General features: G+C 33.4%; 1 protein-coding gene across 7 annotated transcripts in view; it reads right to left on the bottom strand.

Annotated features, from left to right (window-relative positions):
- The window catches only part of Ubr3 (ubiquitin protein ligase E3 component n-recognin 3), a 207,193-nt gene that overhangs the window by 162,507 nt on the left and 29,937 nt on the right, over positions 1-14,749 (bottom strand). For 5 of the 7 annotated variants that reach the window (XR_012447249.1, XM_074071067.1, XM_074071069.1 and 2 more), the window contains exons 2-5: positions 11,157-11,296; positions 9,642-9,800; positions 4,780-4,923; positions 4,199-4,248 (exon numbers count right to left, since the gene is read on the bottom strand). Coding sequence is in view for 6 of the 7 variants with exons in the window: in XM_074071067.1 (XP_073927168.1) it covers positions 4,199-4,248; positions 4,780-4,923; positions 9,642-9,800; positions 11,157-11,296 (493 nt within the window). In the remaining variant the exon portion in view is untranslated. The remainder of the gene's footprint in view (positions 1-4,198; positions 4,249-4,779; positions 4,924-9,641; positions 9,801-11,156; positions 11,297-14,749) is intronic. The other 2 variants (XM_074071068.1, XM_020156771.2) reach the window with 1 other exon arrangement.

Genomic DNA, 14,749 nt, shown 5'->3' with positions numbered 1-14,749 from the left:
TGGCACAGCAATCCACATCTTATAGAACTACTGGTATATCTGCACAAAAAAAATGGAAGCATTGTATTTTCGAATAAAAATTGGAAACTGAGCAATGATTGAATGAACTATACTTTATTTATATTTTAGTTTTTTATACAGCAGATGGAAAGATGAATACAAACACAGATTTGCAGCCAGGAGAGGTGACTCACCCCTATAATCCTAGCTACTCAGGAGGTAGAGATCAGGAGGACTGTGGTTCTGAGGCCAGACCAAGCAAAAAATTTGTGAGAACCTATCTCAATCAATAAAAGTGGGGCACATTTGTCATCACAGCTATGCAAAAGTTTAAATAAGAGGACAGCGGTCCTGGCTGGTCGGGTCATAAGTGTGAAACCCTATTTGAAAAACAACTAAAGCAAAAGGGGCTGGGGGCATGATTCAAATGAGTGTGCCTGCCTAACAAAAAAGAGACAGAGAGAGAGATTTGCATAGTGTATTACAGAGTAAATAAAAGCATGTCACAAAACAGTATAACATTTTTTATTTACCCTCACAAACAAATGTGTATACACACATGTATACATTTCTATAAACACATTGTTATTTAACATACAAATGGATCTGTCAAGGACATCCAAACTATTAACTGTAGATACCGAGAGGAGGGCTGGTATTAGGGAAGATAGAAAGGAAATTTTTATTTTATCTGAATTATCCAGCAAAATAACCAAAATGTATCTGCACATTACTTAGGCAATTTTAACTAAATATTGAAATATAAACTTTATAACCTTTCAGGAATGTTTTAGTAACTGTTTCTCTGGAAAGACCATCCGAAATTTCTGTATCATGATCCACAATAACTCAAAAATTCAAATATTTGAATCCCTTTCTCATATAAAATGGAAGGACAGAAAACATTTATGAAGAGTCAGATTTGTGCCAGGTATATCATAGTAACTTCGTGTATATTATTCCATTTAATTTTAACATGAGACTTATCATTATTTTTTATGAGGAAATTGATGTTTAGAAGTTAAATAACATGGCAAAAAGCCTAAGAATATTATGAGTCAAGACTCAAAGTTTGGTCTGCCTGACTCTAAAGTTCAAGTTCTCCCTAGGATACATGTTATGCCACCTTGGGGAATACATGAAGAATTAACCGTATAGTAAAGGGAAACAAAATGATTTTCCTTTTTTTTTATTGTTGTGCTGGGGGTACATTGTGGCATTTACAAAAGCTCTTACAATATATCAAATACATCATACTTGAATTCACCCCCTCTAATGATACTCTTAAAGAAAAAGTAAAACAGGCATCCTTTCTATTCACTTCCACTTAAATACTTCAAATTCTTAAGCTTTAAATGCTCAAATAACTCCATTCTTATTAGAAAGTGGGATAAGTACATATAAAGTATGTTTAAGTAGACTAAAAGTTTAATTATAAATTATGACTTTAAGGTTAAAGAGTCTAAACTAATTTAAAATGTAAGTTAAATATACATCATACACTCTACAAGTAAGTCTTCTTAACTCCTATCACAAGAATAGTGTACTATGAGAATTCAGGGTGAAATAAAATATTTTAAAATATTCACCATCAAAAAGTATTTGCCATGATATCACACTGAGACATACTCATAATTAAGAAACAAATGATTACATAAAACATTATTACATGCAGAAGTTGCTGAAATACAGAATATAAGAGGAATAAACAAAAGAAGCAGAAAAGAGGGCTTAAAAAGCCAGATTAGAAACAACAATTAGAAATAACAGTAATAAACAGTCATGTTTCAAAGCCTCTGATATCAGTCTAGAAATTACTTATGGAAGAAATTTAAAAGCACACACACACACACAAGGATATCCTTCTAGCACCCAACCAGAAAACACAATGTTGCTGCAATGTAATTATGTAAACCAGTTTCCACTGGGAATTTAGAATTTAATCTGGGGAGTTTATGCCAAAACAAAAATAGGTTATTTCAGGCTGGCAGAGTGGCTCAAGGTGAGAGCACCTGCCTAGCAAGATTGAGACCCTGAGTTCAAACCCAAGTACCACCAATAAACAAGTAAGTTATCTCTTTCCAAGTCAAAGGAGAAAAGATCTACTTTGAAGATTGGTTTTCTTTATGCCTAGAAATCAAACTGAATTCATGAAAATAAAGTAGATTGTTAGCAAGTCTACTAGATGCATAATACTAGGCATGGTAAAATACATGAAGGTGCTAACCTACCACGTAAACACAATGACAAAACTATATACTTTTGTTGTTCTAAATCAAGTCAAGACATTTAAGGTATTTTAATAAGTGTTTTGTACAATCATTAAACAATTTCATTATGCAATCGTTTTCTAAAGTTTCTACTGGTAATAGCTACAAGGCTTCCTATCTTGTCTAGATAGGTATAGCCAAAGACATACCCATGCACCCGTTTATATTCAACTCTTAATCTTCCCAGAGCTCAACTTTTCATAGCTATTCCTCCTCCCCACAAAAATGCCCTTAAAGCAGAATAAGCAGTATAAAAACACATCTATTACCAATTACCATTTTCTTTGGCAAATGAAGAATTAGCATTCTTACTCTCATTTCTCACCCCTTGCCTCAAAATGTAATTATTACTGCTTTAGTTAATATAATAATGTTTACGTTTTAAAAAGTCTCTTCAATTTCTGTAAGTTTTCCATATTTGTCACTATACTAGTACTGTTCATAGAAGTAACTCTTTAGGAGGAGTGGCTCAAGTGGTAAAGCACCTGCTTTACAAGCACGGAAGCCCTGCATTCAAGCCCCAGTTCAACAGAAAAAAAAAAAAAAAGTAACTCTTTAAAGTTTAAGAAAGAAAAGCAAAATTCTTAAGCTGTTTACACCAATCTTTTAAAATGTTTTTACTATGTTTACAATATGCCAAGCACCACTGCTCTAAGTTTAAGTCATATATAATTCTCATAACATTATCTCCATTTTACAGACAAGCATGAAGACAGATTAAAGATTAAGACCCTTGCCCAAGGTCACATGAGTAATTAACCAGAATTCAAACTCTGCAGGTGGTGGTATGGCTCAAGCAGTAAGAGTGCCTGCCTAGCAAGTATAAGGCCCTGAGTTCAAACCCTAGTAACCACAAAAAAAAAAAAAAAAAAAAACAGAATTCAAATTCTTCACTCTAATTACAGAGTCAAATTCCTAAGCAGCATACTAAACTGCCTTTCCAATCTAATGAAAATGTTTTAAAATTGTATGAAGTGAGACACTACACAATGCTACATTTTGTGGGAGCCTTTTCAGAGTGGGGAAAATACTGATATAAAATTTAAATTTTAAGAAATTAAATCAATTACAACACTTCCATAACAGAAATCATCCTTTCTAAAAGGATATATTATCAACTCAAAATGGGTTTCAAAGAAAAAAGATATGTATGTTTAAGCATAGTATTTTTAATTTTAATTATTATAACTATTATTACATAGAAATGTAAATTTTAAAATTTGTCAACATCAAGATCATAAGATTAATAAAATATTTTCTAAGTACATAATATAAATAAATAAAAATAAAATATAAAGATTTATTAATATAAAATTTCAAATTGATCTAAGTACACTTTTTTTAATAATCTTTAAAATGTAACTGTTAACTTGTAACTTTGTTATGATAGCAGAGAAATGGTTAATATTAATATTCCTTTAATAATTTATTCTAAACTAAATATTTTAAACAACTTCATTGTAAAGTGAGGAATAGTGGTACATATCTATAATCCCAGCTACTTGGGAGGATTACAAATTCTAGGCCAGCCTTGGCAAAGTCAGCAAGACCCTATCTCAAAAACAAAATAAGAACAAAAGACTGGGAATATAGTTCAAATGGTAGAGCAACTGCCTACCAAGCACAAGGTTCTGGGGTTCAATCCCCAGTACAAAACAAGAAAAAAATTTCATTAGACATATGAAAACTATTTGGATACATTTGGGAATATTTTCCTAGGAAAAATCTCTATCTCTCACTTTTAAACTGTGAAAACAGAAATGAATTTAAACTTGAAGCAAAACTCTGCTGTAGCCTTGGTCTGCTGGGCTTCAGTATTCCTTGCCTAACAGAATGAAGAACTTGAACTAGATAATAACCATGAACGTTTATAGTTCTAAAACTGTTAAAATTCTATATAGTTAAAAGTTTTAGATTTTAAGTCTCACCTCATCTGAAGAATCTACTTGTCCCAATGTTCCTGTTGCACCTGCAAAACCTTTGGAGGGGAGGAAAAAAAAAGTTGCCCTTCATAGTTGTTACACATTGATTTACTTTAAAATTATTTTGAGAATTGTCAAAAATTTATGATTTGTTATATGAAGACATCTCATTCTAACAGTTATGCTGGTAAAGTGCAACATTTATCTTGAATAAATTTGGACCTTCTAGCTTGCCATTTCCAATTCTCTAGTGAAAACTCAGATTTAACCACTAGAAACAGTGTTTAAGAAAGATCTTTTCTTTTTAATTTTAAAGCATGAATTACTAAAACACTGAGCTAGGAAAATGTGAATAGTAACTACTACATTTCTCATGAGTAGAGAACCAGAGCCTTAAAAAACTTTAAATTCTCTTTAAAGAAAGCATAATTTATTCTTCCTTGCTTCTAATTTTTTAATTCTTTTCTTTACCAAGAATGGCACTGTTTTAGCTCAAAATAAAGTTACTCAAAAAGGAGTAAAGTTTGAGGAGTTTTGTGTTTTATACAGAAAAGTCATTATTATTCAAATTAAATACTTAGACAAACCTTGAACTGCCAGAGTGCTAGTACCAGAAGATGGCTCCTGCATACCATAAACAAGCTTATCCTCAGGATATGTGAGTCCAGAGCTCTTCAAAGCTATAAGGTACTTTTCATGACTTTTCTTTGCATAAGCATTTTCTCCAAGACCTAATATTAAAATAAAATTAAAATCAAAAGAAAACATTCCACTCAAAATCTATATACAATGATCTCATTAGCTAAAACACATTAGACAAAATAGATGAATATACTAATGGAAGAGAAACTCTACAGTAAACCATATGAAATAGCCTCAGCTAATATGCTTATGCTTATGTTTGGCATTAGCAATCCAAGAATGCACAGCTAGTAACATTTATTAAGTAGCTGAGCATCTAAAATATTTGATATACTATCTGCAAGACACAGAGGACACAAAAATTAATAAGGAATATCTTACCCTTCAAGGATCCTGAAAACCAGCAATAAAGAAAGTCAGATATAATATAGTAGATGACAACTACTAATCAAACTTCACATTTGGTTTGACAATCTCCATATGGAGTATGGAAAAATAGTAAAAGAAAAACAGATTGATGACAGAAAACTCTAACGGAAAAACTTAATCTCAAACTTCTATGACATTTGCCACCTGTTAAGTAGATTATGTATCTTAAATTAAGCTCTGAATATCTGTGATTATATAAATATTTAAATGAGTTTATCTGCTAAGCCTTAATAAAAGCAATAATACATAGTTTTTTCTGTGTGTGTTCATCTTCGATCTGTCCACCCTCATTTAAAAAAAAAACAGATTAAACAAAGAGAACACATACCTCCTTCAATTCAAGTCCAATATATTAAAAGAGCCCAATTAGTTTATTAAGAATAAAGAAAGGATGGACACAAAGAAAGGCTCAAGTGGTGAAGTTCCTGCCTAACAAGCACTAAAACCCTGAGTTTAAACCCCAGTATTGAAAAAAAGAGAACGAATGAACAAACCTGGGCTAGCAAGCACCTGCATAGCAAGCGTGAGGCCCTAAATTCAAACTCCAGTGCCAAGAAAAGAAAGAAGGAAGGGAGGGAGGGAGGGAGGAAGGAAGGAAGGAAAGAAGGAAGGACCTGTAGTTTCCTGCATAAGAAATGAGTAAGGGCTCAAGGTACAGCTCAGTAATAGAGTACTTGCCAAGCATGTGCAAGACCCTGGGTTCAAATTCAATTCCAGCATCAAAAACATAAAGTCTCCTGAATAATAAAAGCCATGTAGTGATCTCAATAATACTCATCTAACTAAATGTATTTCATCAACTCCTCACAAATATCCCTGAGAAAAACAAATGCCATAATCACCATTTGTATAAGCGAATAAAAACTGAGGCTTAGAAAGATGGCATGGCTAGCTACTGAATACGCAAGCACAGTAGAAGTGAAGCTAGCCTGCAAATTTCAAACTTTTCAATCAAAATCTAGCTTTAGTTTCACCACTAAAAATTAACTAAGAACCTGCCTGTTCTCTTTCTCAACAGTCAATAATTTCTGAATAAAGAACCATTTTCTAGTTAAAAAAAAAAAAAATCACCGGTGTCCAGGTATGGTTTTTTTTTTTTGGTTTTTTGGTTTTTTTAACTCAGCATCTCTCTGCATGGCCCAGGCTGGCCTTGGACTCACAATCTTCCTGCCTCTGCCTCCTAAGTGGCAGAATTATATATCTGCACACACGCAGAGGTCTAGCTATAATGTTCAAGACTCCAGCCTCACCACCAAAACTCACATACAAGCCCCCACCATCTTTATCCTAGACTGTTTGCTCTTAAGCTACTCTTCTTGCCCGTTCCGATTTATTCTTTTTGTTAGTTTTTTTGCTGATTCTCTTGACATCCCTAAACAAAATATCCAATTTATTCTTGGCAAAAGACGTCAACTTTTAAAAATGCGTATCTGATCGTCTCACCCTTCCCCCCGCACCAGTACTGGGATTTGAAATCAGGGCCTTCTTTGCAACTTGAGTCACACCTCTAGCCCTTTTGGCTCTAGGTGATTTTTTTAGAGAGGGTCTTGTATTTTTTGCCTGGGCTGGCTTGGACCTTAATCTTCCTACAGTCTCCTGCATAGCTGGGACAACAGGCACATCCCACCATATCCAGTTTGTAAACTAAGACGGGATTTCAATAATTTCTTATCTGGGATGGCCTCAAGCCTCCTGAATAACTGGGATTACAGGCACGATCCACCATGCTTACTCCTAATCATCTCACTCTTAAGGTTAAAGTATTTCCCTGCAGTGGTTCCACTATATTCATAGTAAGATATAAAATTTTACATGACCTATAAGGACTTGCCTACATCTAGTAGTCTAATGTAGTACTCATATATGGATCACTATCCTCCTATATCTATTTCACTTCAACCATCTTAGATTATTTTTTAATCCCTAGAAAGCAGAAAGAAATAGGCTCATTCCCATCTATAAATATTCCCATATGCCAGTATCTCTCCCCAGAATCTAGGTGATGCACAGGTGTGCTTTTCTTTGTATTTATCCTGGTTAGGATTCATTAAGTATCGATGCTATTCATCCAATTCAGGGAAATTTAGCCAAATTCTTCAAACATTTTCGGACTGAAATAATATGTGTGTTAGATCACCTGTTCACCATAGGTTCTGTTGTTTTCCTCCATCATTTTTCACTCTGTTCTCCAGAGTGGATAACCTATTGATGTGGTCTCAATTCACTGACTAAACATGTAAAACACATATATACGTACATATGCTAAGCCCATCAAGTGAATTTTTCAATTCCATTATTTCACATTACAACTTTCAGTTTTAGAATTTCATCTTGTATTTTTTTTGCATTTCTTTGTAAGATTCCTTGTCTTTTCATCACTCATTAACACCATATTTTCTTTAATTCTTTGAACACGTTTTCCTTTAATTTCTTGAACAAACTTATAATAGTTGTTTTAATGTCTTTATCTGTTAAATCCAACATCTAGGCCATCTTAAGTTCAATTTCTAGTGGCTATTTTTTTTTCTTGACTCCAATGTTCCTGACGCTGCTCGACTTTAATATGTCTATTCTGTCTAATCCCTAACTGTCACTCTTTAGTAAACCTTAGATAGTCTCCTCGTACACATACACAGCCAAGTACTTTTAGGTGTCCCCCACAAGTCTGCCTCTACTGTATCTCAGTGTTCTGACAAAGATTCCACAGCTTCCAACAATATCAGTGGCCCTATACTGTGATCAATCCATCCTTAACTCAGTCAGGAAATTTCCCAGGCAATCATGGGATTCATCTCATACTTTTTTCCTTTCTCTCAAGAGTTCATAGTCTTGTACTACCTATTGTCTAATGCCTGAAAATAGTTGCTTCATCTTTTGCAGTTTTTATTGTTTATAACCTAAGAGCTAGTCCAGTAGCCAGAAGGAGAACATATCATTACCTAGAATCTAACTCCACTCCAACTCCCCCCACCCTCTAGCTAATGACTTCCTAACTCAACCATGTTTTGCTTTATATTTTCCCTCCTCAGTGAAATCTCACCACTTACACACACACACACACACACACACACACACACACCAGTAAAATCAAGACTCTCTTTTACAACCACTTGCCTTACTCTTTCATAGTATTCATTACAGTTTATAAGTACACAATTTTTTGGTTTCAGGTTTTATTACTGCCATCTCAATTACTAGACCATTTACTTTAAAAGGGCAAATAGAATGATATGGTTTACTGCTACCTTTACCCCCCAGTTGCTAGCCAGAACAAAGCACAGAGGAAGTACTTAATACAAATTTGTTGAAGACATCTGGACATGGTGTTACCTATACCTCAGAAGGCAGAAGCAGGAGGATCACAAATTCAAGGTCAGCCTTGGGTACATAGCAAGTTCAAGTTCAGCATGAGCTACATAATAAGACTCTGTCTAAAAAAAACCTAGGGCTGGGGATGTTAACTCAGTGATAGAGTACTTGCCTAGCATGTGCAAGGTCATGAGTTCCATTCCCACCACAGCAAAATAAAAAGAAGAAAAAAAGAATTTGTTGAAGAAATAAGTACATCATACAAGACTATCTAAGCATATAGTAAACAATTCACGTGAACTTCAACTTTCAAAACATGCTGTTCATGGGCCAGGTATGGTGGTGCATGCCTGTAATCCCAGCTATTAGGAAAGAGGAGGTAGGAGGATCATGGTTCAAGGCCAGCCCAGACAAAACTAGCCTAAGACCTTATCTGAAACAAGTGAAAAGCCAAAGAATCTGGGGCATGGCTCAAGTGGGAGAGTAAGAGTGAAGTCCTGAGTTCAATCCCCAGTGCCAAGAAAAAAGAAAAAAAAAAAATGCTGTTCATGAGCCAGTAAGAAAAAAACAACATTTAAAATATTTGTAACAAGATTTTTAAATAATTGATGCATGTTTACACTATAATTCCTACAAAATGAAAGTGTTAAAACTGTTTTATATAACAGGATCCCAGATATACAAATGCTTAATTTCCAGTTTCATAATTTCAGTTTTGTATTAATATAAAATCATGGGCCATACAACCCACAAGTTTAGAGTGCTAAAAACCACAGACATAAAAGTGGTTGCTGCTATTGCTTAAAGAAAGAGAGGTAGAGTAGGAGTGTGTCATACTAAAGGCAGGAGACCTGGCTTCTCCAACACATATTAGTTGAGAGGTGTTAAGTGGGTCATTTAATTTTTCTGGGGCTCAAGTTTCCTCCTTTACAAAATAAGAAGTTCTCTTAATATGACCAAGCTTTAGCATTCTATGAAAAAGGCTACATTTTACTTTTAAGTTCTAAAGTATGCAATTTCTTATTATTATAGTAAAAAAAAGTAAATTTCTTGCAACATTTTAACTCACCAGAAGTCAGATCTTTGTAGTTTTGTTGGTTTGTCAAAACCTGAGTAAGAACAGACCTCATTGCTCCTCCCATTTTAGTTAGATCTTCTAAAAAGGAAATTTGAGGTTCCAAAAGCTGAAGGACTTTGTTAAGGTCTTTTTCTGATGGTACATCAGCTGCTAAAAAAAATAAAATAAAATAAATTAAAAAATTTTTTTTACATATATACATGTAACTAAGGGTAATTTTTTTTAATATTTTGCTCAAAATAATATTTTATTCTTTTAAAATTATAGTGGTTTTATGACAGTATTTTTATAATCAAAAAAGTCAACAGTAAGAACTCTGTTAGAAAATTGGTATCTGCCCAGCACTCAGCAATTCAGTCCTTCAATAAAAGTGGACAAGTAAAAGAGATGAACTATAAGGTATTAAGCATCTATTATGTATAAGAAACATTTAGTGTGAGGGTCAGGGGCCTCTATACATCTAGATACATAAATATAATCATAAAAACATTTCAAAATAAGATAGTGCTTAAGAAAAAGTTGATTATATACTAGAATAAAACAAGGTCGAACTCAAATACACTCAGAGTAGCATAAAAATATTAAGACAAAATTATGTCAACTCCATATTTAAATCTGTACAATAAAAAACTCATCAACTATCATATTCCAAAAATATATAATAGACAAATGGTCTTTTTTTTTTTTGTAGTACTGAGGTTTGAACTCAGGGCCTCAAGTTTGCTAGGAAGGCGCTCTACTGATTGAGTCACACCTCAGTCCTGACTCATGGTTTGTGAAGATAAAAGCAACTGAAATGAGAGAAAACTATTATTTATAAGTAAAAATAATTTTACTAAAAATCAAAAAATATTAGGGAAGCTATGCCTAGTAGAGCTGGAAGGAGAGTTTTGGGGAGGAAGGGGATCCTTGTCCAATAAATGAGAAAAAATATTAAAGATTATAAGAAGAATGAGTCAGGCAACAGTGGCTCATGCCTGTAATCCTAGCTACTTGGTAGGTTGAGATTGGGAGGACTATGGTTTGAGGCCAGTCTTGGCAAATAGTCTGTGAGATCCCATCTCCAAAATAACCAGAGCAAAATGAACTGGAGGTGTGGCTTAAATGGTAAAGCGCTTGCTTTGTATGTTTAAAGCCCTGAGTTCTAACTCCAGTCCCACAAAAAAAAAAAAAAAAAAAAAAAGAAGATGAAGTCTAAAAAAATTCTAAAAGAAGTAAATAGGGGCTGGAGTGTAGATTAAACCCCAATACCGCCAAAAAAAAAAAAAAAAAAAACTGTACAGCCAAAGGCAAAAAAGGACCAAACCATGTCACAAGGTACCTATCAAACTATAAAGTTTGATCACTTATTGTAGTGTTTTTATTCAGTCTCTGTTGTTGACAGTCATCTCTTTAAAAATGTTAAGAAAAAACAAATGATACAGAAAGAATTCACCTAGTTATTAATGCTAAAACTTTGTGAATTGATAACTTAAAAAGAATACTAAAGAGTAGATTAAAACACACCTGGTTCAATATAGCCTTCTCTTAAGTACTGAATAAGACAAAAAATAAATCTTGGGAGAACAAATTCAGACATCATCAGTAAGTCTTTGGGGACACAGGGAATATTTGAACTTGATTTAATTTGATGCCTTTTGCAAAACCTATAATGAAAAAAGAAAAGAAAAAAATTAACAGTGATATCCAACCAGCCAAGAACATATTACTTCATTTCCAATATTCACAAACAAAATAGAGGCTACTATCAAAGCCAATATAATCCTTCTTTATGATTTCTAAAGCACCAAGTTAAAAGAAAATAGCTCTAATCAGTCTAAATCAAAAATGACACTCATGTATATTTTCCCTAAGAAAAGACCATACTAGTCATGTTCCACCTAGAATACAAAAAGAAAATCATTATAGAATTTATGTTATTAAACTACAATTTATTACTTTCAAATACTATCTTATTATTTCCTTCCTATATAAACCACTAAGTACAAACTGATCATTCCCAAAGAATTTACATTTTCCACTCCTTAACTATTTCTAAGTTACTGCATTAATGAATAAATTATGTAAATATCTGGTTTATTTTTAAAGATTTACATTTAAGTGTACACATTTCTTCTAATCTTGCTTATACTCACTTTAAAGTATGATTGGAACACAAACAAAAATGGCATAAAGTGTTCTATATTCAAAATCCAAATGATCACAAATAAGCTACTTTGTTACCAAACAAAACATTACCACATTTAACATATAAAATGCCTAGAAATAAACATAATGAGGGGCACAGAAACTATTTTAGATTAAAAAAAATTAAAGATCTAAATAGGAAAAATACTACTACTAAATGGGAAAATTGATTTTATTTCTTTTAAAAGGGCAGTTCCCCTGTAATCCCAGCTACTCTGGAGGCAGAAATCAAGAGGATCTTGGTTTGAGGACAGCCTAGGCAAAAAAAGTTGCAAGGTCCATCTCAACCAATAAAAGCTGGACTTGTCATCCCAGTTATGTGGGAAGCATAAATAGGAGGATTGTATTCCAAGCCAGGCCAGGCAAAACCACAAGACCATATGCAAAAAATAACTAAAGCAAAAGGAATTAGAGGTGTGCCTCAAGTGATAGAACACCTCCCTAGCAAGTGTGAGGCCCTGAGTTCAAATCCCAGGTACAGTCAAAAGAAAAAAAGATATTTCCCCCAAACTTAAATTTGCAATTAGATTCAAATCCCAATGAAATTAATCAAAACTAATTTTAAAGTTCAAATGGAAGAGCAATATGTGTCAAAAATATTAGCAAAGTTCTTGTAAAAATGATTATGGATAATGAGCTGGACCTTAAGACACAGTACAAATTATTGTAATTAAAACTGTGGTAATTTAATGACATCAATGGACCACAATGGAATCCAGAATAAGAATACATAAATTTGTTAATTTAATAACAAACATTTGATAAATGCAGCATTTCAATTCAATGTGGTAAGAAGACTTTTTAATAATTGCTTTAGAAAAAACTGATTATTTAAACACAAAAGTAAATTTGATTTCAACCTTAAACCACATACAAAATAAATTCCATAGACATTAAAAAATCAAGTGAAGAAAGGAGTCTGGAAGAATATTAACTATTTTCCTATTTCTTACATTATTTCCAAAGTATAGAAAGCCTATCTAGGCAAGACTTAAAACCAAAAGTCATAAAAGTAAGAAAAAAATTAACTACATAAATCAAAAGCCTCTATGCAGAGATAATAACTGGAAAAAATATTTATAATATGTAAAACAGATGAAAGATTACTATCGATGATTAAAAATTCAAAAATGAATAAGAAAGTAATTCAACAAAAAAAAATCAAGCAAGGACATGAACAATTCACAAAAGAAGTAGTGATTAGTCAATAAACAGATGAAAAATGCTCCAGTTCCCTAAGAAAGCCATTAGTTTTACTAAAACAAAAAACAAGTAACTGAAAAATATGTATTTGTTGAAATAATTGACCCATACAATAGAACAAGTAGAAGAAAGCCTAATGTGAAATTCTCCACTAAAAGATCAAACTATTAGATCCTTATCAATCTTAGTATCCCAAAGTGAAAACCAGACATGGGATGCATGTGAAGCACACAGCACCATTTATGAAGTGTTCTCACCAAGTATGTTGAATTTGAATGACACCAAATCTCCAGGTCCAACTTCCATTTATAAGAAGTATGTTAGATAAAGGAACAAGTTAAATGACACCACAAAAAAATCAGAAAGCAAACTGAGAATGTGTGACATTATATACAAGATGACTATTTCTGCAACCTGTTAGTGTCAGAGGGGTAAAGTAGGTGGAAAGGTCACCCTAGGTTAAAAAGAGGCTCTAATGTCCCAATAATCATATGTAATATATGAAGTAATTCCAATAAACCACCTCTAAAAGGCATTTTTTAGTCAGTAAAGGAGATCTGATTATGAGCTGGGCACTAGTTCATTCATTTTTATTAGGTATGACAATGTTGTTGTGGTTGTATAAGAAAACATTCACGAATACCTGCTGACATTAAGAAATTATTTTCTGTGTGACAAAATCAGCATTGTGATTGTCATTGATGAGGGAAGTCCTTGCTTTTTAGGTAATATACAGAGACTAAGAAGATGAAATGTCATGCCATAATGTTATAATGTATGTCTCAAAATAATATGGTAAAGTGAAGAGAAAGAGTAAGACTATACCATTACCAGCTATGAATTGTTAACTGCTGAAATTGGAAGATCATTACATCACATTTCATTATGTTAAGCTCATTAAAAAGAATATAAGCCAATACCAAACCCATATACTACTTTGTTCCAATTTTTAACTCACCAACTTAAAAGGATATAGTTAAATTTGTCTTTAAGTCAAAAATGGTATCAAGAGTGGCAGGGTATGGTGGCTGAAATCTGTAATTCCAGCTTCTCAAAAGGCAAAAAGCAAAAGGATCAAGGTTTAAGGACAGCCCATAAAAAAATTAACAAGATTCCATCTCAACAAAAAACCTGGATGTGGCTAGTAGAGTGGCTCAAGTGGTAGAGTGCCTGCCCAGCAAGCCTGAAGCCCTGAATTCAAGCTCTGGTGCTGCAAAAAAAAAAAAAAAAACAGAAAAAACTTGGATGTAGCGGTACATGCCTGTAATCCCAGCTACGTGGCGGCATAGGTAAGAGGATCTCAGTCCAGGTCAGCCTGGGAAAAAAGGCACGAGATTGTCTGAAAAATAACTCAAGCAAAAAGGACTGAGTGCATAGCAAGCTCAAGGCCCTGAGTTCAAACCCTGTACCACAAAAAAAAAGGTGGGGTGGAGGGAGGGACTGAGAGATTTTTCCTAATAAAATACCATTCAAGTTAGGCTCATTGTGCTCACCGCTTTTATGTATGTTTGAAATTATCTGAACTAAAAGGTTAAGAATTATTTTAAAAAAAGAAAACTGTATTTTCAAAAGAATACCAAAGCCTATCAGGATGAAATGACGTGATTTTTGGGGGACCTGTAGGATTTAAAATACTTTAGTGTAGCCAGGCACCGGGGGTTCGTGCCTGCAATCTTAGCTACTTGGGAGGTTCAGATCAGGAGGATCAT

This window comes from Castor canadensis, chromosome 4, assembly GCF_047511655.1.
Source record: "Castor canadensis chromosome 4, mCasCan1.hap1v2, whole genome shotgun sequence".
NCBI classification, from domain to species: Eukaryota; Metazoa; Chordata; class Mammalia; order Rodentia; family Castoridae; genus Castor; species Castor canadensis.
The sequence above is the reverse complement of the archived record's forward strand: the minus strand, read 5'-3'. Positions and strand labels throughout refer to the sequence as shown.